This window comes from Aotus nancymaae, unplaced genomic scaffold (genome assembly GCF_030222135.1).
Source record: "Aotus nancymaae isolate 86718 unplaced genomic scaffold, 86718_ANA_hifiasm-v0.15.2.pri h1tg000067l, whole genome shotgun sequence".
Classification (NCBI taxonomy): Eukaryota; Metazoa; Chordata; class Mammalia; order Primates; family Aotidae; genus Aotus; species Aotus nancymaae.
Window position 1 is genome coordinate 26,382,845 of NW_026988482.1, and position 24,004 is coordinate 26,406,848.

A 24,004-nucleotide genomic window follows, 5' to 3' on the forward strand; every position below is an offset into this window, starting at 1 on the left:
CTCTGCCTGTGAGCCTGGCTTGGAAGTTTGCTCCTTTGCCTTCTTCCTGCCCCTTCTCTGCCCAAGTCTGAATTTTGGTAGGACCTGGTGCATGTGTTACAATGATTTGGGTCTGAACAGTCATGGCATTTTAATTAGCTCCATGTCTCCCTCTAGTATAGAGGACCAGGGCCCCCAGGTAACAGTAGGTAGGACCAGGCTAGTTTTGCCTCCAGGGATCTGAAAACAGGCTCTGGAAGCTGGTGCTCCTTGTGTGGGATGCTGTGAGGAGGGAGAGCTGCACAGAGAAGGAAGGGCTGTGTGGCAGGGCCACAGTTTTCTCTTCATCCTCTGTCTCCCTTGCTCCTCTGTTCTCCCCGATGGCTTTGAGATGAAGGCAACGGCAAGGATGGAGGATACAGTTTCCATGGCAACAGAGCTGTCCACAGCCAGGCAACTTCAGAGCCGGGCTCTCTGGAGGAGGCAGATGCACAGAGCAGCCGCAGAGCTGCCTCCTGCCTGCCAACGAGGGGGCTGGCAGAGCAGGTGGCACAGGGTGGCAGCCTGGTGCTGCCCAGCCTAGAGGAGAGGGTGGAAAGAGCAGTACTCCCTCTTATCATCTTGTTATTGCCAAGTTCCTCCAGAAGATAAGCTAGGGAGGTAGCCTGAGTGTTGAGAGGGGTTGGGTTAGGGTCCCCATTGTACCTGGAATCTCTGGGTGGACACAGGCTCTGGCCTCTGGGATCTTCCTCAAAAGCCAAATGTCTGCTGCTCTTGTGATGGCTACTCAGCTGCTACCCTTTGGACCCTTTTCCCAGAGTGTGAGGATGTTGGTGAAGGCCATGCCCTGACTAGATTCAGGAATCCTTTTCTTCCATCTGGCTACTGGGGAAGGACCTGGACCTTCCTCAGGGGCGTCCTTGCCCTTGGCCTCAGTGACCTGGCCCAGTTTGCTGAGTGGGTCTCAGGTTTAGCAGATGCCTGCCTCTAAGTGCTGGCATTGGAGGGGCCCCAGATCCTGACAGCTTCTGATTCCTGACACTGTGATCTTGTTTAGCCTCCTCCTGGAGACCAGGGCTGGAGTGGGTATGTCGGTGGGTAGGGAAGCAAAGACAGCCATCTGTGTGTTTAGAAATGGGAGGTGTTGGGGGCATGGACTCTTGAGAAGGAGAAAGCCCAGAGGGCACCCAGGTTGGCAAAGAAGATTTGACTCCACCTATTAAAAAATAATGACTTTCCTTCACTGACCTTGGAATCATGAGGGCTGGAGTGTTCTACTTGCCGTTGAGCACAGGGAGACTTGGGATGAAAGGCTTTGCCTAAATCGCTCATGGAGTCAGAGGCTGAGCCGCAACCAGACCTGGGCCAGGCCAGCCACCTCCTAGATGCATCCTCCCTCTGGCTGCTGAGGCTCCTAGTTAGATAGACTTTTCAGGCTCACTCCCGTTTCCCTTTATCATCTGTAGGCTTGTGTTTAACCCTTCTTTGCTTGTTTGCTTTAGTTGAAGGAGGTTCCTCAACCCTAGGGATGACCAGACAGGCAGACAAGTGGAGTCCTGGAGTGGTTTCTTCCTGCAAGTCAATAAGTCTCTCATTACTGCTAAGTGGAAGACTCATTTCAGAGCTGTGGTGAGAGCAGGACAGGTGCTATAAATAGCCGTGTTGTGAAGGTTGGCGGGTGACCAGTGACAGGGCAGGGGCCTTGCAGTCATCTTAGTGGGTATTTGTGCTCCATTGCAGGAAAGGCAGGGGCAGGCTCTGAGCGAGAGGCACTTGACCCCTGTTCTGGCTGTCCCTGCCTGCCTCAGGCATGTCTGTGCCCCTCCATATACATTGGGGGATGGGAAGCATTGGATTCTATGTCTAGGCAGAGGGAGGTGAAGTGCCTATTGAAACTTGGGGCCCAAAAGGTGGTACATCAGCCCATTGGGTAATGTCCTGTGCTAGATCTACTTGTCCTGCCTGCCCTTTCAGTCCAGGGTCTCCCTCCTCCCCATCAGCGAAAACCCTGGGCCCATATGTGAGGAGGTATGGGAACCACACCTGATAGTCTCAGAGGTTGACATAGACTAGCAGGGGAATGATGGGAGTGGAAGTGGGGTTTAGCTGGCCTTGACCCCTGTCCAGGGTCTGTAGTGGCATGTCTGCAAGAGCAGGGGATGGAGGCCTAAGGATTGGGGGTACTGGCCTTCTGATATCTGTGGATCAGTTAGCATTGTCCAGGGTAGACCAAAGGTCAGTGCCAGGGGGTCCTGGGATGGAAAGTCTGGCAGGTGAGAAGACCTTGGCTTTGGCACATGGGGTCCCTATCCTGGGGGTGGTCCAGGGGTGCCAAGCTTCATGGCTCTGTGAGACCAGTGCCTTCTGGAACAGCCTTTTGGTCTCAGATGTACACATAGGAGAGCAGTGCCAGGCTCCTGGGTTCTTTTACCACCTGCCCTAGGGTGTCATCCTGGGTCTTAAGACTATTATTGCACTCTGGAGTCTGGGGCCCTGCTATTAGGGTGCTCTATGTATGCCTCCCTCAGCAGGGCTTTGGAGCTTGGAAGAGATTGAGAGGCAGAGCCAGCCCCTGGGACAGAATAGGTAATAAATAGCCAGTTCCGGGGGCCACCCAAGGACAAGTGAGTCAGGGGCCCTGTAGGGCTCATTCTGCCTTTTGCCACTCTCTAACTAGGAGCGGAAGCTGTGTGCCCATCCTCGGCTGGAGATCTACCAGCAAGACCAGATCCATTTCATGTGCCCACTGGCACGGCAGGGAGATTTTTATGTGCCCGAGGTGAAGGAGACAGAGCGGAAATGGCGGGGGCTTGCAGAGGCTGTTGATGCCCAGGTGGATGGCACAGGTACAGAAGGTGGGGTATGAGGGTGGAGCCCTCCTGGAGCTCCTCACTTCTGGATTCCAGGGGCTTGGTTGAGGAGGCTCCTTCCTCTCTGGGTTGGCACTGTGGGTGTCAGTCTATGCTTGGCAGAGGGAGGAAGCAGACCCACTTACCTGAGGACCCACGTGGAGTTTCCTGTTCCTGGACATGTGGATCTACATAGATGTGGATTCACACACATTACCTCATGGCAACACAGATACAAAGACCCTGCCCGGATTCCTTCCAGATGCAGCAGGAGTACTCTTGGAAACAAAGATCACAGATAGCTCAGTGCTCATGGGGGGGGGCTGAGGCTGCTCAGGAAAGGAGTCCCTTGGGTGGGGCTCAGCAGGAAGTAAGATTGGCACTGGATCTGGAAGGTAAGGAGGGGAGCAAAGAGTTCTCTTGTCCCTCAGTACAGGCCCCACCCAGAGCCAGCTGCTTTCTCCCTGCCAGGGAGCAACCAGGGAGCATGCAGAGGGGAGCCAGGAGATCAGTCTCCTGTGCCTTCCTCCAGGGCCAGCCTACACTCCTGCTGGCAGCCTCAAGGCTCCAGGTCCAGGTTGCTCAACTCTCTACAATGATCTCTGTGACCCTGGGCTGTCCCAGGCACAAGGAGTCTGCTGGTTACATCCCAGATGGTCCCAGGGGACCTTATAACTTTGGCCAACCATGTGGAGTCCATGACTTCTAGGAGTGGTACAGGGCTCTGGGTAGAGGAACTGTACCTCTTCTCCTTCTTTAGCAGACACTCTGCCCATCCAGTCTTCAACAGTCAAGGTCACCCTAGGGAGACATGTGTCAGCTGGGGATGGGCGGGAGGGTACTGGGAGCAGTCTCTACTCCCTAGGGGCCTGTGTCCAACACAGTTAACTTCATCTGCCACTTAATTACCTCCATGGGGTACAGCTCCCTTCTGCCTGGTAGTGCCCGGCAGATACTCTTCAGTGCCCCCACTGTGGGCACAGGACATGGCACAAGGTCAGCAGGCCCAGGCAGCCTCCAGGGCAGGAAGACAGAGCGTCTTCACTTTCCTGTGACCTTCCTCTGCTGCCTGTCTCCCCCTCCTTGACCCACCCACCCGGCTTCCTTCCCTCCCAAAATGCCCCTGCCAGGGGCATTGAAGGACTGCTCGGCACCCGCTACAGCTGGCTGCAGCCGTAGTTCCCACATTCCCTAGCTCCTTAACCTATTTCCCTCCCCTCCAGCCCACCCACCCACTCCCTGGTGTTGAGGCCAAGGGGTCTGCCCACTTCTCACAGGGCCCATCCTGACACCCCAGGAGGACTCTGGGTGTTTGCCCGCCAGGTGCATGCCATTGACACAGCAGTTGGTGGTGTCTGACTGCCCAAGGCTTGGCCTGTCCCTGCCTGCCTCCCTGCTGTGGCTTCAGCTTGGACTGGGAGGTGAAAGGGGGTGATTAGCTGCCTTGCGCCTGTTATTACATTGATGTATTATTTAGCTCCAGAGAGGCGATGAATATTTGATCGTCTTGCACTTGCTATGGGCAGAGCAGGAGGGAGGGATTGGGGTGAAGGGGGTGGCTTCACATCCCCTGCCCCAGCAACCATGGGGATTTAGGTAGGGCCCTGCCTTACCTGGTATCTTCTCCCTAGGGATGCAGTCATGAGACTCTGGAGCCTCATCCTGTGTAGATCTTGGTGGGGCTATAGGGATGCCACTTCCCTGCCTTGCACTCTTTTTTTTTTTTTTTTAATTCTGAGGCAAGGTCTGGCTCTATTGCCCAGGCTGGAGTGGTGCAGTGGCGAGATCTCAGCTCACTGCAACCTTTGCCTCCCAGGCTTAAGCTGTCCTCCCACCTCAGCCTCCTGAGTAGTTGGGACAACAGGCATGCACCACCACGCCTGGCTAATTTTTATATTTTTTGTAGAGATGGTGTTTCGCCATATTGCCCAGTCTGGCCTTGAACTTAGCTCAAATGATCCTCCTGCCTCAGCCTTCCAAAGTGTTGGGATTACAGGCATGAGCCACCATGCCCAGCTGGATTCCTTTTTTTTTTTTTTTTTTAATGGCGTTTTGCTCTTTCTCCCAGGCTGGAGTGAAGTGGCATAATCTCGGCTCACTGCAACTTCGGCCTCCTGGGTTTAAGTGATTCTCCTGCCTCAGCTTCCTGAGTAGCTGGGATTATAGGCACCTGCCACCACGCCTGATTATTTTTTGAATTTTTAGTAGAGGCAGGGTTTCTGCATGTTGGCCAGGCTGGTCTCAAACTCCTGACCTCAGATGATCAACCTGCCTCAGCCTCCCAAAGTGCTAGGATTGCAGATGTAAGCCACTGCACTGGCCTCTGGCTGGATTCCCTTGCTTGAAGTGTATATATGTCCCCAGGGGCTGTCTTCATCTCAGCAGGCTGTACTGGCCTGAAAGAGGCACCTCTAGGCTCCTTCCTCTGAATACTCCTAGCCTAGGAGCTGGGTGGTAGGAGGTAGCATGCTGGGAAACAGGTACATTTCTGTACCTGGGGTCCCAAGAGAGCCATTGGGTAGGTGAGCAGACAGAACATACAGTTTAGTAGGACCAGGGAGAAACTGTCTCCCTCCTTTGCTCTTTTCAGGCCTGTAGCCCCTGGGGCACTGATCATCATTTAAAGAGCAGTGAGGGCCTGGGATCCTGCTCCCTGGTCAGAAGAAACTACCCCAAATCCCCCACCACCTCACTCACAGGCCTCTGCCCTGGGAACCACACCTGGGGCCTTAGCAAGAGCTGGGCTTCCACAGCTGACCTCGCCTCTGCCAGTAGTGCCCAGAGGGCATGTTCTGGGGGCTGGGCGGGTGGTGGGGATAGGGAGAGACTCCAAATTCCCCCACCTCCTAATTCTCCCACCCACAACCTAGGCCCCAGCTGAGGCTCAAGGAAAGCCCCAGGCTGAGTCCAAGTGCCAAGCAGACCCCAACTGCACCTGGCTTGGCTCTATCACCATGGAGACAGCAGCTGGAAAAGCTGGCCCACCACTCACCTTCTGTGATGTTTGACAGTTGCCCCTCTCCCTCTCACACAGGAAGGCTAGCAGATCCTCTTTCTCCCAGTCTGGATTCCTGCAAACAGCGGGCCTGAGCCCTGTGTTCCTCCTTGCCACTCCAACCTGCTTTCAGTGCCTCTGATCCAGGGAGATGAACCTAGGGGTTGCTCCTGGACAGGACAGATGAAGGGGCTCCTTGCTTGGAGGATGTATTGTGGGTGGAAGGAGCAGGTTAGAAGGGGTTTGGGCCACCAGCCTGGCTCAGCACTGGTTTGGGGCACCCCACCCACCAGCAGAGTGCTCTCATGGTCCCCTTTTGCTATCTTGTGTCTCAGGAAACCCCAGTCATTGAGGGTGGGTGGGTAAGGGTTTCTCAGAGTCGACCCAGGCATAGGGGGAGAAATCCCTTAACCTGTTTCATCCCAGCACCCTCCTCCTTGCAGCTGGTTGAGTGTTTCTCAGGCCTTCTCTATCGTACTGGCACTTCAGCTCCCTCCTCAAGTGGGGACTTGGGTGTCGGCCAGAGGCAGGGGCCTGCTGACTCCCTGGATGCTGCTCCTGGGAGCTCTGTGTGTGGGAGGGTGGGAGAGGGGCCTCCTGCTGCATTCTGCAGTCCTCATGCCCTGTGGGCTATGTTCTGTAGCTGGCCCTGGACACATCTCTCTCCAAGCTTGAAATGGGGGTGGGGGAGGTGGAGGGGACACTACTTGGGTCTCTTTGTTCTACTTCAGCTCCTCACCTCAGGGCTGAGTGGCCCTTAATAAATGTGGGGGGAGGGCAGGCTTTGTGGAAGTACAGGGAGCTGAGGCTAATTCAGGGTGGGGAGAGGAGTGCACAGCTGCCTGCTTTCTCCCTCCCTCCTTCCCTCCTTCCTCCCCTCCTTCCCTTATCGCTCTTTTCCTCTGCCCTGTCTGTGTAGCCCCAGTCAGGGCAGAGGGCAGAGGGCAGCTGGAGCGAGCCCCCTGATCCCAGGAGGCTGCATTATTCATGAGTGCGCTGTGTGTGCTGAGTTGCCTCTCCCTGGAGGAGGGGGTGGGGTGGTCCTGGCTAACCTGTGCTCCCTTTTCCCGGCCATAGGAGCTGACACGATGAGTGACACGAGTTCTGTAAGCTTGGAGGTGAGCCCTGGCAGCCGAGAGACTTCAGTTGCCACACTGTCACCGGGGGCGAGCAGCCGTGGCTGGGATGATGGTGACACCCGCAGCGAGCACAGTTACAGCGAGTCAGGCGCCAGTGGCTCCTCTTTTGAGGAGCTGGACCTGGAGGGCGAGGGGCCCTTGGGGGAGCCACAGCTGGACCCTGAGACTGAGCCCCTGGGGATTACCAAGTGGCCCTGGGAGCCCAGTACCCCTGAGAAGGGCAAGGAGTAACCTGTGGCCTGCACCCTCCTGCAGTGCCATTGCTGAGGAACTGAGCAGACTCTCCAGCCCTCTTCCTCCTTCCCCTGGGGGAGGAGGGGTTCCTGAGGGACCTGACTTACCCTGCACCAGGCCTCTTGCTTAGCCTTCTCCTCACTGCTCTTTTGGCTCCCAGGGCCAAAGAAGTCAGGGACTGTTTTCTGCACCAGCCCCCAGGGCTGCCGCCCCTGTTGTGTCTTTTTTTCAGACTCATATTGGAGCTTCCAGGACCCAGAATAAAGCCAATGATTTACTTGTTTCACCTAGATTTGGGTTGTGTATTTGTTTGTTAGTTCTGCCTTGGTGGGCAGGGGGGTCCCCGTACAGATAGGCTGGGATTGGGCAGGAGCCTCCCCTCGCCAGGACAAGGAATGGAGGGAACATGGCAGGTACCCTGGGGTGGGGGGAGGAGGGGTGTTAGAAATCCTCCATGTCCTGCTTTGTGACCCCAGTGGTCAACTACCCCTCCATTGCAGCTGCCAGAGAGCAAGGAGAGCCTGGCTTGTGTGAGAGCTGAGCACAGGGCACCCTCCAGAATTCAGGAGTGGGGAATTCACAGCCTGTCTTCGTCTGGCTCCAGGGGATGCCTCTCTGTCTGTGGCTCTAGTGTGCCTGCACGTGGTTAGCAGGCAAGGCTGTTTCACTGTGCCTGCCAGTGCCTGTGTACCTGTGTGTATGCATGTGCACCCACGCTCATGCATTTGGCTCTGTAACCACGGATGGGGCTGCTTGGGTGAAGCTGTGCCCAGGTGAGCATCAGGGTGTGATTGTAGCTGAGCATGGCTGTGTCTGTGTGGATGGCTGTGCTTTGTGTCTGTGTATGGTTGAATTATAGGAGCATGTGAAGCTGGCTAACAGCATCTCTGGGGGCTTTGTCCATATACAGCTGTGTGTGACTGTGCCTGTACAGCTGTGTGTATGGTGATGTTCATGATGTTCATGTATAAAGCTATGTGTTTTGCCATGTGTCTGCATATAAAGGCTATGGCTCTGTGCAGCTGTGTATCCATGATTATGGCCGTGCACGTGTGGCCATGTCTTGGTCTACAGCTATCTGTGGCATGTCTATGTGAGCAGTTGTATATACGTGGCTGTGTCCACATGTGCAGTGGTGTGTAGGCATGGTCACATGTTCATAGGGGCAAGGGTATACCCATTTGTATTATGGCTGTTTGCAAGTATAGCTGTGTGTGGTTGCATGTTTACGTGTGCTATATATGTGGCTATGTCCACATGTACAACTGTGTGTAAGGCTGGGTGTTACGTCCTCATCTGTGTGCACAGCTGGGAGTGGTGGCTGTCTAGCTGTGTGTAACTGCATGTCCAGGTGCTGTGATTGTGCAGCTTGTTTGCTGCAGGCCACATCATGGGCTTTTCGGGCTGGTGCTGTACACAGCCATATCTGTGTATACAGCCCCATGCCTTTTGTGAGCCTGATGTGTTGAGCCAGCTGGGAGTGTGGCTGGGGGGAGTGTGGCTGGGAGGAGTGTGTGACTCCTCACCTCAGCGCCCTCCTGATGTCATCCCCTCCTCTCCAGAGGCCTGGCCCATCGCTCACCTACCCCAGGGAGTGGTTGCTCTGAGGCAGCCAGAGAGGGTGAGAGCAGCCAGTGGCAGAATTGGAGGTGGAAGACAGCATGTCTGTCTCCCGCTGCCACCTTGTCTCCTGTTAGTGATGGGGCTTGTGTTTATTTGGGTTTGATGTGTCTGTTTTGTTTCAAAACTGTATTCTTTCCACAGCAGTGGGGCACCGGGTTTCTGTGTCCAGGGAAAAGGCTTGTCCTTGGTGATCATCCCTGCCCCCCTACAGACTGCCACTTGCATATGTGGGGGTGTGTGCCTGAGGGGTCTGGGCTTGGCATGTTCATTAGCATGTATCTGAGCTGGCCTTGCTTCCACCGACACCTGTGGAGGAAAGGGCAGTGTCAGGGGAATGTGTGTAGGGATGCCATGCCCCTTGGCACTTGTTAGTGTGTGTACATGTTAGGGCAGATAGCACAGGCTCTTTAATCCCCATTCCTTCAGCACAGTCTGGCACTACAGCTTACCCACTACCCTCTAATCAGGGGTGTTGCATCTTCTCAGAGCTGTCCTCCCTCCGCTTGGGCTCCAGCTTTCACTCTCTCCTACGCAGCAGCCAGTTCCAGAAGTCTTTCCCCAGGCCCCTCCCCTTCCAAATCCCCCTGCCATCCCTAACACTCCCTCAGGGTTGACCCTAGTACTTCGTTCTGCAGGTTGCTATCTCCTTGCTTAAATACCCTTTTTACATGGGAGTTTTACATGGGTGGCATGTTTAAAGGGCATCTGCAGGAAGGAAGGGGACCCCCACTCTCCTCTGACCTCCCCTTTCCTCAATCTTTTCCTCTTAATGAGGCTCTAGCTTAGGCTCCAGCTCTCAGAAGGGGCTGAGGACACATGCCCCCACCTCAGGCCTGGGATGTGGACCCAGCTGGTCATTGGGTGGGGAGAATAGACTCCACCTGTTTCCCACGTGCCCATTTACCTATCCCCCAGAGGTACCCCTTGACGCTAGGGCCAGCTCCTCCACTCTGCAGTAGCGCTATGTGCATCTGTTGGGGCGCAGTGACCTTCCTCACCCCGTGCCCCGTGGCATTCCCCCTTCCCCGACCTGTACTCTCTAGGTGGTAGTCTGATAATGGGGCGGAGTGGGCCACCAAGCATCTGCTCCAGCACAGAGGGAGAGCGCTCGGAGATTCAGCACCACGATGTGGACAGCTCCAGGCCCGGAGGTCCCAAGAAGAGCGGGAGCATGGAGGGTCCAGAGGCTGGTGGAGGCCGGGTTGGGAGCTGGAGACCTGGAGTCAGAGTCGGGAGGAACGGAGGAGGGGCTGGGGGCGGGCCGGGGCCGGGGGCGGGGCAGGCCGCGATTGAAAGCGGCGGGGCGAGCGGGCGGGCGGAGAGTGCAGAACCAGCTAGCAAGCGAGCGAGCGGGAGCCAGAGCCCCACGTCCCCCGCCCGCTCCACTCCGATTCTCTCCGCGCCAGAGCCGAGCGCACCAGGTAGGGTGAGCCGGTGGTGCCGCTACCGCTGCCAACCTTTTTGGCCCTGACCTCACATCCCAGGGCCCCGCAGGCCCTTGAGTTGTGGGGCGCCCACGCCGGGGTGTCCAGACAGCGCTCCCTGGGAGCTCCGGGAAGCGGGAAGACAGCCCCGGGTGTCCCGCCTTTCTTCCCCAGAAAACGCAGGCTCCGAATCGCGCTTCCCCGTTCCTCCTGCTCCAACGTCCTCTGGTCCTTCTTTCTGTCTGTGCCTCTGTCTTTGTCTCAACCTCTCAGGCTCGTTCTCTCCCTGCCCAGATTTTGTGGCCCAGGTCCCTGCCTGCCTGACTCTGGGTTTCTGTCCTTTTCCTGCCTCTGAGCTTCCGTCTGGGCCTCCCCTGTGGGAGGCTTGCGACTTGACCAGTTTTGGCCTCAGCCCCCACCTGGGTCCCTGTCCCCATCTGCGCTGATCTTCCTTCCTGCTTCTCCTTCGCTTGCCTAGGTGAGCTGCTTCTTTCCTGATCCCCAGAGGAGCCCAGTGCCCCTGCCCTGGGAGCTGAGGGAGCAAAGTGAGGAGCCTCAGCCTCTGTGGCCAGCACATGGGGTCCTTGAATTAGTTGCTGCCCTTCTTCAAACTGTTTCCTTTCCTGTTCTGAGGAAAGAGGTATAGCCTTCTCCCAGCCTTTCCAAGCCTGTGTGATTGTGAGAGCCTTTGTGGGGTGTATTTGGGAAGGCAACTGGAGTACAAATGATAGGCTGCAGGGGGGAAGAGACAGGGAGGGGGTTTCTGAGGGTCATGGCTAGGGTGGGCAGGTCCCTGAAGCTGAGAATGGGGAGATTGGAAATGGTGACTTTCTCTGCTGGGTTTGGAGTGAAGAGAAAACAAAGGCACAAAGTCTCAAACAGCATTCTACATAGAGCTAGGGAGTCCCACACTCTCACCCTCAGCACTGTTTGGAGATTCTGTCCCCCAACCCTGACACACACATACGCGAACATCTGCTTGCCCTGTTGACTTAGGACCTTTGACCACTTGGGTACCCTCCCTGGGACCAGCCTTTCTACCTTGCTGTCTCATTCCCAGGGCTTAGGGTCTCTTTCCCTTCCTCAGTTAGGACACTGTGGGGATGGCTTTTTAAGAACCAAAGGCTAGGACTCTTGGGTGTTCACATAGGCTCCAGTCTCCCCATGGGTTGGAGACTGTCCCTTAGAGATTCTTCCCTGATGGGTCCTTCTGTCTGGAAATCCAAGGCTCAGGATGGAGACCTCTGAGTTTGTAACTCTAACATAGACTGTTCCAAAGGTATTGGCATTGTTGTCCTGGGAGTTTTGTGCTGGTCTTGGACACCCTTTGATTTACAGAGGGGTGAGCATTGGCTGAGGTCTCCTGTCCTCTGCCTGGGCCTTCACTCTTTGCATCCCTCCCCACTGCTGATTTTGGTAGGGGACTAGGGCCCATCTCTCACCCAGCTGAGACCAGGGTTGAGAGACAGGCCCAGGGGAGTCCCAGGAGCTTCTCAGCCTAGTTAATGACACCACCCTGTCCGTGGCTCCTGAGTACCTAGGAAAGGGGATTGGGGGGAGATGGAGTCAGAAGGGGCAGCTGCTCTCAGGTTCCACTTTTCCTGGTCTGTTTGTCTATCTTTCTATCTCTGCAGGAGCTGGGTCCCTTCTCATCTCTCTTCTTGTCTGTCCTTTCCTGGTCCCTGTTTCCTCTGCTCTTTGCCTTTGCTGCTTCTATCTCATCCCCTGGAGACCCAGGTCTGCTGGACCCATCCATCCCCTTTGGGGCCATGGGATCGCTGCTTGGGCTCCTGGCACTGCTGCTGCTGTGGGGCGCTGTGGCTGAGGGCCCAGCCAAGAAGGTGCTGACCATGGAGGGAGACTTGGTGCTGGGTGGGCTGTTCCCAGTGCACCAGAAGGGTGGCCCGGCAGAGGACTGCGGTCCTGTCAATGAGCACCGTGGCATCCAGCGCCTGGAGGCCATGCTTTTTGCACTGGACCGCATCAACCGTGACCCACACCTGCTGCCTGGCGTGCGCCTGGGTGCGCATATCCTCGACAGTTGCTCCAAAGACACACACGCCTTGGAGCAGGCACTGGACTTTGTGCGTGCCTCACTTAGCCGTGGTGCCGATGGCTCACGCCACATCTGCCCCGATGGCTCTTACGCCACCCATGGTGATGCTCCCACTGCCATCACTGGTGTGATTGGCGGCTCCTACAGTGATGTCTCCATCCAGGTATGTGGAGGTACCCCAAGTAGGGGCTAGGGAGGGAGGCCAGAAGTGGTGACCCAGAATTCCTGCTGAAAAGGGGTTCAGGGCTGCTGTGCATTGGAAGGGAAACTAGAAGCTTCCTTGCAGTAGCTTTTATAGAAGCTAAGAAAGTACCCCAATCACATAATGGCAGCTGATTTTTAGAGACTGTGCAAGAGAACATCTTACTCCCACTCCCACTCTACACACACACACACACACACACACGCACACACAGAGACACATACCCTTACCCTTGATGTTAAACAGCCCTGAGGGGCCTCATAGTCAGGTCTCTGGAGTCAGACTTCTGTGTTTGAATCCTGGCTCTCCCAGTTACTAACTGCATGACCCTGGGCATGTTATTTCTCTTTTCCGTGTCATAGTTCCTTCCTTATAAAATCGGATTCACAACACTTTTTTTTTTTTGAGACAGAGTATCACTCTGTCTCCCAGGCTGGAGTGCAATGGCGTGATCTTGGCTCACTGCAACCTCCGCCTCCCGGGTTCAAGCGATTCTTCTGCCTCAGCCTACCAAATAGCTGGGATTAGAGGCAAATGCCACCACGCCCAGCTAATTTTTGTATTTTTAGTAGAGACGGGGTTTCACCATGTTGGTCAGGCTGGTCTCAAACTCCTGACTCCAGGTGATCTACCCACTCAGCCTCCTAAAGTGCTGGGATTACAGGCATGTGCCATTGTGCCTGGCCCATAACGCTTCCTACTTTTAGGTTTACCGTGGAAATGTAATGAGTTGATCCATGCACAATGTATCAGGGGGCCTGGCAAGTCATAAGGGCACAGTTGATATTAGCTGCTATTATTTTTAACTCATTTTATGGATGAGGAAACCAAGGCTCAGAGAGAGAGAGAGGTGGGCCACATTCAAGGCACTGGTGGAGGGGAGCTGTGGAATCGGCTCTGGGCCAAGGGCCTCTCCTGGTTTGTCAAATCATCTCTGCCTGAATGGGAGAAGGGTGGCCAGATAGAAGCCAGGAGTGGCCAGAGGAGAAATTCAGGGTAGGGGAGTCTGGAGGAAGATAAACAGAATGTGTGTCGGGGGAGGGTACTGGAGAGTCTTCAGGGGCACAGGATCTGAGGGGGTGGGAAGGGTGGGGAGCCAGCTCCCCTGCCCTCTGCCTCCTACTCTCCCACAGGTGCCAGAAGAGGGTGCCCTGTGGCTCAGCTTCAGCAGAGGCTGCTGGCCCCACTGGCACCCCTCTGCTGCTCCCAGGGCTGTGCCCAGCTGTGATCCTCTTACTCTCTGACTGGATCCTAGCTCTCACTCAGATTCCCACTTGCCAAGTGCCCAGCACAGGTTGCTGGAAGATGTGGCTGGAGCTAGGATCAGGGCTGGGGGACATAAGGTAGGCCTTGGCTGGGCCTCAGCTTCCTTTAGGAGAGTGACTGAGGCCATTGCCATCAGGGAGAGGGACAAGCCCCCTGTCCTGCAACAGTTGCTCAGGAGAAATGGAGCAGAAGGAGGAATCAGAATCCTGGAGTCAGCTTCTGGCCTGGGGTTGGGGAGTCCTGGCAGCTCCATCCACTGCTGGGAGTAGATTATCTGTCCTGCTAGTCCCAGTCACCGGAGATGGCTAGGCAGCAGCCTGGGAAGATGTGGCTATGCTAGCATCTACATCTGCAGCCCTGGGTGGGGGCAAGGATGAGTGGGTGGCCTCCTACCTGCTGCTGTCTTCCAAGGCCTCTGCTGATGTCTTCTCCACAGTCCTCTTTAGGGCCCATGCATTTATCTCCAGGAGTCCAGTTATCTCCTTGCCATCCTGAGCTGCCTGCCTCCTGGAGCAGGGCCCATGCCTCTGCAGCGGTCTGCTTCTCCCTTGTCCTGATCAACACAAGGCTAGCCCATCGTCCATAGGCTGCACCTGCCTATTAATATTTCCCCTCATGACTACTCCTTCTCTCTTGCCCATGTCCCTATCATCTTCCTTTTGCCAGGCACTGTGGCCTCCCATGCATAATCATTTTTATCCTCTCAGCAGCCTTGTAGGGCAGGGATGTGAAACTGAGGCTCAGGGAGATTTGCCAACTCCAGGAGCCCAAAGGTAGAACGTGTGGGAGGGGAGGAGGCATTGAGCCCTAGACTGTCGGAGCCATAGCCTGTATCCAGTTGCAACACAGGACTCATCCCTGTGCTGTAGAATCTGGGCCATGCTCTGCTTTCGCCTACCCACCCTCTACCAGGCCTTTGGCTGGATCCCACTCCTGTGGGACCTGAGGGTGGGCAATGGGGTGCCAGGCAGTCAGTGGTAGATCAGGAACCTTGTTTATTTAAGACTCGGAGACCAGTGGAGACCAAGCCTTGGACTATTAGGGTTATGGGACCTTGAGATCTGGGTCTTTCTTCTTAAGGGAACCTTTTCCTTCTTTCTGTATCATTCTGTCAGATTGATTCTGGGGAAGGGCTACCTACCCTCAAATAGGTAGAGAGCAGAGGAGCCCTGAGCAGCCAGATGCCATCTTGTGCCTCCTTCTGCCCCAGCGTAGACAGGTGCCAATCTCCCTCCACCCAGGCCTTCCCTTGGCCCTCCTGCCATGTGTTTAAAAGGGGTTGGCAGAGGGGATCAGGTGTAGCTCATGACCCTGGTGTCTCAGCCCTGGGTCTTCTCTCAGCCCTTCAGAAGAGAGAAAAAACTCCCTACCCTAGAAAGAAGACTGTCAAGTCAGGGTGCAGGCCTGTAGAGAGGGAGCCCTTAGGACTGAGCCTACAGACACTTGACACTAAGACCTGCTAGCTGTGTAGGGTGCACCTGTCTCTAGCGTTTGATTCAGCCTCTGATCTTTGCCTTCTCTACTCCTCCCCCAGGTGGCCAACCTCCTGCGGCTATTTCAGATTCCGCAGATCAGCTATGCCTCCACGAGTGCCAAGCTGAGTGACAAGTCACGCTATGACTACTTTGCCCGCACAGTGCCCCCTGACTTCTTCCAAGCCAAGGCCATGGCTGAGATTCTTCGCTTCTTCAACTGGACCTATGTGTCCACTGTGGCATCTGAGGGCGACTATGGCGAGACAGGCATTGAGGCCTTTGAGCTAGAGGCTCGTGCCCGCAACATCTGCGTGGCCACCTCGGAGAAAGTGGGCCGTGCCATGAGCCGCGCGGCCTTTGAGGGCGTGGTGCGAGCCCTGTTGCAGAAGCCCAGTGCCCACGTGGCTGTCCTGTTCACCCGTTCTGAGGATGCCCGGGAGCTGCTTGCTGCCAGCCAGCGCCTCAATGCCAGCTTCACCTGGGTGGCCAGTGATGGCTGGGGGGCCCTGGAGAGTGTGGTGGCCGGCAGTGAGAGGGCTGCTGAGGGTGCCATCACCATCGAGCTGGCCTCCTACCCCATCAGTGACTTTGCCTCCTACTTCCAGAGCCTGGACCCTTGGAACAACAGCCGGAACCCCTGGTTCCGCGAATTCTGGGAGCAGAGGTTCCGCTGCAGCTTCCGGCAGCGAGACTGTGCAGCCCACTCTCTACGGGCCGTGCCCTTTGAGCAGGAGTCCAAGATCATGTTTGTGGTCAATGCAGTGTACGCCATGGCCCATGCATTGCACAACATGCACCGTGCTCTCTGCCCCAACACCACCCGGCTCTGTGATGCCATGCGGCCAGTCAATGGGCGCCGCCTCTACAAGGACTTTGTGCTCAGCGTCAAGTTTGATGGTAATGGTGCTGGCCAGTGTCCACTGGCCTGCTGGCTGTCAGAGGATGAGGGGAAGCAGGTCTTCAGGTTCCATTCCTTTGCTAAGGAAACAGTATAGTGAAAGTAAAGGACTCACCCAGGGGTGGCTGGCATCAGAGCCAGAGCAAGAATGCTAGGCAGAGAGGACTCCAACTGAAGCAGGGGCTAAGGGTTTGCTTTCTTCCAGAGAGTAGACCTCTGGCCTGGTCCTGCCATTTTGAGGGTCTCTGGCTCCTCCCTGGGCCTTGCCTTCTACCTTTTGTCTCCTTATCTTGCCAAGGGTGGAGACCAGGAGACCTCAAGCAGCCCATTCTCAGGCAGCAGTGAGAATCAGAATCAGTCTGGCTTGAGGGTGAGCATCAGGATGACACTCTCTATTCAGGGAAAATGTCTCTTTCCTTCCTTCCTTCCTTCCTTTCTCTTTCTTTCTTTCTTTCCTCTTTCCTTCCTTCTTTCTTTCTTTCTTTTTTCTTTCTCTCTTTCTTTCCCCTCTCTCTCCCTCCCACTCTTTCTCTCTCTTTCTCTCCTTCCTCCCTCCCTCACTCTTTTCTTCCTTCCTCCTTTCTTTCTTTCTCTTTCTTTCTTTTTTCTATTTCCCCTCTCTCTTTCTCTCCCACCTGTTCTTTGTTTCTCCCTTTCTCTCTTTCTCTTTCTTTTTCTCTCCTTCCTCTCTCCCTATTTCCTTCCTTCCTTTCTCTCTCTCTCTTTCCCCTCCTATCCTTTCTCTGTCTCTCCCTTTCTCTCTTTTTTCTCTTTCGCTCCCTCCTTCCTCCCTCCCTCTCTCCCTCTCCTTCCTTCCTTCCTTTTTTTTCTCTCTCTTTCTTTCTTTCTTCTTTCTCTTTCAATGGGGTCTCTATATTGCCCAGGTTGCAGTGCAGTGGCTATTCACAGATTCACAGGCACAATACAGCCTCCAACTCCTGGTCTCAAGCAATCCTCCTGCCTCAGCCTCCTGAGTAGCTAGGATGACAGGCATGTAGCACTGCGCCTAGCTTCAGAGAAAATTTCTTTTTTTTTTTTTTTTTTTTTAATTTTTATTTTTTTATTTTTTTTAATTTATTGCATTTTAGGTTTTGGGGTACATGTGAAAAACATGCAAGGTTGTTGCATAGGTGCATACGTGGCAGAAGAGAAAATTTCTATTCCTAGTCTTGGTTTTCCACTCAAGGTGGTCTGAAAGTCTCCCAAAATCAAAAGTTATTTTAATAAAAGTGCCAGCTTTAAGAGAAATGAGTGCTGTAGATCATCACTATGCTTCAGGAAGAATCACCGTGGGAACAGTGGGAGACAAAGCTTGGAAGCCCTGACCCAGGCTTAAGATGAAGAGTAATTCCAATAGAACTGACATTCGGACTTATGCTACAATCAGGGTAGGGGTTAGGGTTGGACTCGGGTCTGACTGGGTTGTTAGAGCAAGGATAAATTCAGCCTGTTTGGCTTGGGTGGAATTTACGGTAGGGCTAGAGTTGGATTTTGAGGACTTTGAGGCCAAGTAGAAAGAGTAGGTGCTTGAGGGGACCTGGGTTTGAATCTAGGCTGTGCTACTCACTCTCTGGTCCTTAAGCATGTCTTCTGCTTTCTTGAACTCTTGATTTCTCACTGGGGCAGGGGATGGTTGTAAATCCTGGCTAGAGCCTGGCTGGGAGAGGTGGGGTTCACGGGATGAAGTGGGGGTGGAGAGAGGAAGTGATTTTCCAGCCACTGAGCACATTCTGGTGAATGGCAGTGGTTGCAGGTGACCACTGAGGTTGGGATTCAGTCTGTACCAGGGTGGCTGTTAGAACTGGGGGTGCTGCCCCATGTTCTCACTCATAGGTGGGTGTTGACCAATGAGAACATGTGAACTCAGGGAGAGGAGCATCACACACTGGGGGCAGTCGTGGGGGGTAGGGGAGGGACAGCGGGGGGTAGGGAGGGATAACATGGGGAGAAATGCTGGATATAGTATACACCTAAAGTAAAATAAAAAAAAAAATCTTAGTAGAACTCCTCACTACCTGATACTATAATGCTGCATTAGTAATACTATTCTATATAACTAGTATTAGGTATAGTATTTTAATCTTTAAAAATAAAAAACTTTTAAAATAAAAGATGTCATTAAGTAAATTAAAAAAAAAAGAACTAGGGGTGCTGGAGCCGGAGTTGTTGTTAGGGTTAGTGGGGACAGGATTGGAACTGAGACTGGGTTTAGCCTTAGCACTGAGTCTGGGGAGAGGGCTGTGGTGTGTGTTTGATGAAGCTGGGATTTGGGACCTGGGTTGGAAAGTGTTGGAAGTACTAAAGCTGAATTTGGGGAGTCATGGTTGGGAACTGATGTGGGCCTAAGGTTTTTGGAGATGTCTGGGCTTTAAGGCTGGGATTACATTTGGCATTGAGGGTTGGGGTTTGATGTTGGAGTTTAGGGGTAAGACTTTGTTGTCATCTCTCCTTTAGAAAAATGACTGGGGTCAAGACAGGATTTAGTTTTGGGTTAAGGATTGGAAGGGCTAATGGTGGCCTCAGCTCTAGCGGTTGGGTTCCATGTTAGGGTGGATGTTGAGGTCACATCAGGGTAGCACACCAGTCCAACCTTCTCTTCCTTCCCTCCCCCATCCTAGCCCCCTTTCGTCCAGCTGACACCCACAACGAGGTTCGCTTTGACCGCTTTGGTGATGGTATTGGCCGCTACAACATCTTCACCTATCTACGTGCAGGCGGTGGGCGCTATCGCTACCAGAAGGTGGGCTACTGGGCAGAAGGCTTGACTCTGGACACCAGCCTCATCCCATGGGCCTCACCCTCAGCCGGCCCCCTGCCTGCCTCTCGCTGCAGTGAGCCCTGTCTCCGGAATGAGGTGAAGAGTGTGCAGCCGGGCGAGGTCTGCTGCTGGCTCTGCATCCCATGCCAGCCTTATGAGTACCGATTAGACGAATTCACCTGCGCCGATTGTGGCCTGGGCTACTGGCCCAATGCCAGCCTGACTGGCTGCTTCGAACTGCCACAGAAGTACATCCGCTGGGGCGATGCCTGGGCAGTGGGTCCCGTCACCATCGCCTGCCTGGGTGCCCTGGCCACCCTTTTTGTGCTGGGTGTCTTCGTGCGGCACAATGCCACACCAGTGGTCAAGGCCTCGGGTCGGGAGCTCTGCTACATCCTGCTGGGTGGTGTTTTCCTCTGCTACTGCATGACTTTCATCTTCATTGCCAAGCCATCCACGGCAGTGTGTACCTTACGGCGTCTCGGTTTGGGCACTGCCTTCTCTGTCTGCTACTCAGCCCTGCTCACCAAGACCAACCGCATTGCACGCATCTTTGGTGGGGCCCGGGAGGGTGCCCAGCGGCCACGCTTCATCAGTCCTGCCTCACAGGTGGCCATCTGCCTGGCGCTTATCTCAGGCCAGCTGCTCATTGTGGTGGCCTGGCTGGTGGTGGAGGCGCCGGGCACAGGCAAGGAGACCGCTCCCGAACGGCGGGAGGTGGTGACGCTGCGCTGCAACCACCGCGATGCGAGTATGCTGGGCTCACTGGCCTACAATGTGCTCCTCATCGCGCTCTGCACGCTTTACGCCTTCAAGACTCGCAAATGCCCCGAAAACTTCAACGAGGCCAAGTTCATTGGCTTCACCATGTACACCACCTGCATCATCTGGCTGGCATTCCTGCCCATCTTCTACGTCACCTCCAGTGACTACCGGGTGAGCTACCTGCCACAGAGGTGGAGGGAGGTGGGACACTAGACCCTCTGTTTCCTGGTATCTTATTTAATCTACTGGTAGCTCTGGGGCTCCAAGAGGTTAAATGGCCACTCAGGGGACAACAGCTTGTGTGGATCCCAAGGGGAAGGTGGGAGGGCTGAATAGGGCTTAGGGAAATGCCCAGGGAGATGGGGAACTCAAGTTAGAGAGAGCTGAGATTTCAGGACTTGCATGTCATCCTGTATCCTGGGAGGAGATGGGGGTGTAGAAATATGTTCAAATGAATAGGGTTCTGCCCTGCTCCACTGAGGAGTCAGCTGCAGAAGGGGTTGAGAGAGGAAGCCAGGGAAGACAGGAAAGATAAAGCAAGGTGGGCAGGGGAGGAGGTCCAGGGTGAAGAGTTGAGAAACGCTAAAGCAGGTGAAAATTGTTCCCCCATTGGTGGCTTCTGAGCAAATTTGGTTCCAACTGGCACTGTGTCTCAATGGGTCTCCCCAGCTCCAAGGGGCAATGGCTACTTCAGATAGGGTGGTCAGGGAAGCTCCCTCTGAGGAGGTGACAGATGAACTGGGTTCTGAATAAGAGGATCGTCTTGGTTAATCTTCACGACTTGAGTAAGCTCCATGGCTCTCCCGTTTTACAGATGAAGAAACAGAGATTCAGGGAGGTTCAATCCCTTGCCCAAGGTCACTCAGCTTTGGAGTGCAGAGCAGGGTCTGAACTGCAGGAAAATTGAGGCGAAAGCCCCGGCAAAGGCCCCTTCCCCAGGACAGAGGTGTGGTGGCACAGTGCTGGGGGCCAGGGACCGCGGGCTTGGCTGCTCTGCTTGCACCTGCTGGGCCACCTGCTTGGGTGGAAGAGGCCAGGGCTGGGGAGGGACTCTGCTCTGACTCAGCCTGCATTTGCATATGATTTGCATTTGCATGCCAATCATAGGCAGCTAAGGACTTACCTGGGACACACAACATACCCACACGTGCATGGACACACACACTTGTACACACACACTAGGCACGTATATGCATGCACATACACATATCCTACATACACATTCCCTGACACAACTGGCACACATACACACTTCTTCCTGCCAACAAATGAATCCATAGCCATGCACCCTACACTCACACACACATACACTCACGCAGATGCCTGCAGAAATTCACCACCCCACATACATGCACCTACACAGATATACACACACACCTACATGCATGCACTCCATACCTGCACCCCCCTCAAATGCACACCCTCTTGTGCATACACGCACTCCTGCATGTTCTCCCCTTCAGCTGGAACTCTGGTCTCCCTGGGAAAATGGTCTGGGTCTGATGCTGAGACTGTGCCCAACTTTTCTAGCAATGCTTTGGGACCTGGCAGATGGATCATAGCCCAGTGTTGGATGCTTAGTCTCCCCACGTCCTCCCCCACAGCTCAGGCAGGGGGTCCTGGGGTCAGGCCTGGGTCTTGATCTGTGCCTGCCCACCCACTCACCCATCGCAGGTACAGACCACCACCATGTGCGTGTCGGTCAGCCTCAGTGGCTCCGTGGTGCTTGGCTGCCTCTTTGCGCCCAAGCTGCACATCATCCTCTTCCAGCCGCAGAAGAACGTGGTTAGCCACCGGGCACCCACCAGTCGCTTTGGCAGTGCTGCTGCCAGGGCCAGCTCCAGCCTTGGCCAAGGTCAGTGTCCTAAGCAGCCATCTCTGCCTGTTCCCCTCTCCCTGCCCAGCTCCTTGGGTTGCTGAGCTCTCTTATCTGGGACTGAGGTGCCCCCCAAATGACACTGGCAGGAGAGGATGGGAGAGGGGAGGGGAGGCTCCCCTCATAGCCCTGCTTACCTGCTGCCTGCCCTCCAGGGAGGACCTTGGGGTTGGCCCCAACCTCTGGCTTCCTTTTCTTAGGGTCTGGCTCCCAGTTTGTCCCCACTGTTTGCAATGGCCGTGAGGTGGTGGACTCGACAACGTCATCGCTTTGAAGACCCCATACTCCCGCTCTGACACGGCTGCTCCCCAGAACCCAACGCAGACCCGTGTCCATGGCCAGGAGGAAGTTGGCTGGAGCACTGCAATAATTTATTGCCCACCCCATGTCTGCCCCCAAAGTCACTTAGCCACCTCCTTACCCCAACTCTTCAGACTCAGAAGTCAGGGGCCTTGGCCAGGAGCCTCTGCAGTGGCCACCAACTGCCCTTGTAGCTGTGTTTCCTCCTGGCCAGGCCCAGGACGTGGAGAGGAGCAAGCCAGGGTCCACTCTGCCCTGAACCAGAGTGGCTGAGGACGGCAGGCCCCAATCCTAACCAGCAAAGGTGCTTCCAGCCCAACCCCTTCCCTCTCCCCCATCTAGGGCCTTTTTTATTTTTTATATAAGTTACTCTGGGATGGGGAGGGTGGTTATCGTGGGGGCTGCCCCTCCCCCTGCACAGTAGTTTGTCCTGTGGTTTATTTTGTATTACCTATAAATAAAGTGTCTTTATTTTAAAAAATCACCTTTGCCTTTGACTCAGCAAGGCCCCTCACACCCTCCACAGCCTTGCAGCCATCATTCTGCTAGTGTTTAAACGTCAACTCTGCTCTGCCTGATGTTAGGACCTGTCTGCCACTGAGACAGACCCAGCCCTGCCTGGTGGGAAGATGGAAAATGAATGAGCCATCCTCCCTTAAAAGGAGCCTCTGGTGAGCCGAGATCGCGCCATTGCACTCCAGCCTGGGTAACAAGAGCGAAACTCCGTCTCAATTAAAAAAAAAAAAAAAAAAAAGGAGCGGCATCCTGGGGTCAGGGTGGGGGATTTAAATGGATAGAGATGAATGAACAGGCTCATCTGGCAGCCTAGGGCTTTCTCTGGGGACCCAGCCTCCAGGATGGTGTGGGCAATGGAGCAGGAGGGGCAGCTGGCTGTAGCCTCCGGGAATGGTGGGCTTTTCCACAGCTGGCCAGCCTGGCACTGGATCCTCCAAATGCATGGAACCACGCCGAGCATTTGGTGCAGAGGGAACCAAGAGGAGGCATGGACTGAACGTCGCCTGTTCACAGGGCACTTAACAAAGGCAGAACGAGCTTGTGGGGAGAGGGGGTGGATGAAGCAGGGAGGGCAGAGGCGGAGCAGCTGGAGACACCATCTGCTGTCAGGCCCGGAAGGAAGCCTTTCTCCAGTCCCGGGGGGGAGCTCTGGCCTGGTGGGCCCGTTGAGGAGCCCAGAGCCCTTGGGCATCTCCAGAATTTGTTGTCTGGGCTCACCAGCAGAGGGCGCCAAGATACATGGCTCTGGCCGGGTAACCGCTGCCCTCCTGTGGCCTAGAAGGCACTGGGCACCGAACCGGAAAACAGCAGCTTCTGAGGAGTCCCCAGACTGCATAGCGCAGAGGGACAAAGTCCCGCATTAGCTGGCAGCCCAGGGCGTTTGTTATTTCTGAGTGAGCTCATTTGCATCCACAGGCTGGCAAGGCTGTCGAAATTTGGGTAAACAATTTAAAAAACAGAAACAAAAACAAAGAAAATTGCAGAAATGGCTTCTCCTCTCCAGCCAACATCTGGGACGTACGATTGACAAAATACAGACCGTGCAGTTACATTTGAATGTCATAAACACTGAATACTCTTTTTGTATAAATATGTCCCACACGACATTTGAGACATACACTAAAAATTTTTCTTGTTTGTCTGACATTGAACTTTAACTAGACATCCTGTATTTTCTTCTGCTAATTTTGGCAACCCTTTTGGGCTGGTCTCTATTCTAGATCCCCTAATAACTCAGGCCTGGGTGCTGCCCGAAGTGGCTGGTTACCAGGGTACCCACAACCCCAGCCTGCACTTCCAGTATGTCCTTTTCTGGGTCTTCCTGCCAAACTGGACTCTGAAGACATTTGCCCACCATTCCCAGTGTCCAGACAGACAAAGACAGGGTGCTGAACCCCTTGTGCCCAAAAAGCAACCCTTCTTCACATGGCTCCGCAGTATTTTCCTTAAAATGTAAAATAAGAACAGCAACAACAAAACAAGTATTTATGAACATGGTTCACAGCTAAAAAGGTACAAAGGGCATCCAGTGAAGAATCTCCTTCCATCCCTGCCCACCCATCTAGCAGGGAGAGCCAGACGCCTGTGGGCCAGGGAAGAAGCCCAGGAAGAATTCCCAAGGACCGGTCCTCACATCTGCCTGCCACACC

At 54.7% G+C, this 24,004-nt stretch overlaps 2 protein-coding genes across 7 annotated transcripts in view; both read left to right on the plus strand.

Moving 5' to 3' along the window:
* Positions 1-7,486, plus strand: part of TEX264 (testis expressed 264, ER-phagy receptor) — a 32,542-nt gene extending 25,056 nt beyond the window's left edge. For both annotated transcript variants that reach the window (XM_012460625.3, XM_012460626.3), the window contains exons 4-5: positions 2,657-2,825; positions 6,901-7,486. In XM_012460625.3, coding sequence (XP_012316048.1) covers positions 2,657-2,825; positions 6,901-7,193 — 462 coding nt within the window. In that variant the 3' untranslated portion in view covers positions 7,194-7,486. The remainder of the gene's footprint in view (positions 1-2,656; positions 2,826-6,900) is intronic.
* A 2,665-nt stretch (positions 7,487-10,151) lies between these two features.
* Positions 10,152-22,320, plus strand: GRM2 (glutamate metabotropic receptor 2). Of its 5 annotated transcripts, XM_012460631.2 has the most exons (7): positions 10,152-10,240; positions 10,722-10,883; positions 11,878-12,462; positions 15,302-16,139; positions 18,759-19,834; positions 21,338-21,518; positions 21,740-22,320. In XM_012460631.2, the coding sequence occupies exons 3-7, from the start codon at positions 12,013-12,015 to the stop codon at positions 21,811-21,813; spliced, it is 2,619 nt and encodes an 872-aa protein (XP_012316054.1). In that variant the 5' UTR covers positions 10,152-10,240; positions 10,722-10,883; positions 11,878-12,012; the 3' UTR covers positions 21,814-22,320. The 5 variants fall into 5 exon arrangements, with proteins under 5 accessions (XP_012316054.1, XP_012316050.1, XP_064223217.1 ...); XM_012460627.2 differs by lacking the exon at positions 10,722-10,883; XM_012460629.2 differs by lacking the exons at positions 10,152-10,240; positions 10,722-10,883 and adding an exon at positions 10,695-10,721.
* The last annotated feature ends 1,684 nt before the right edge of the window (positions 22,321-24,004 follow it).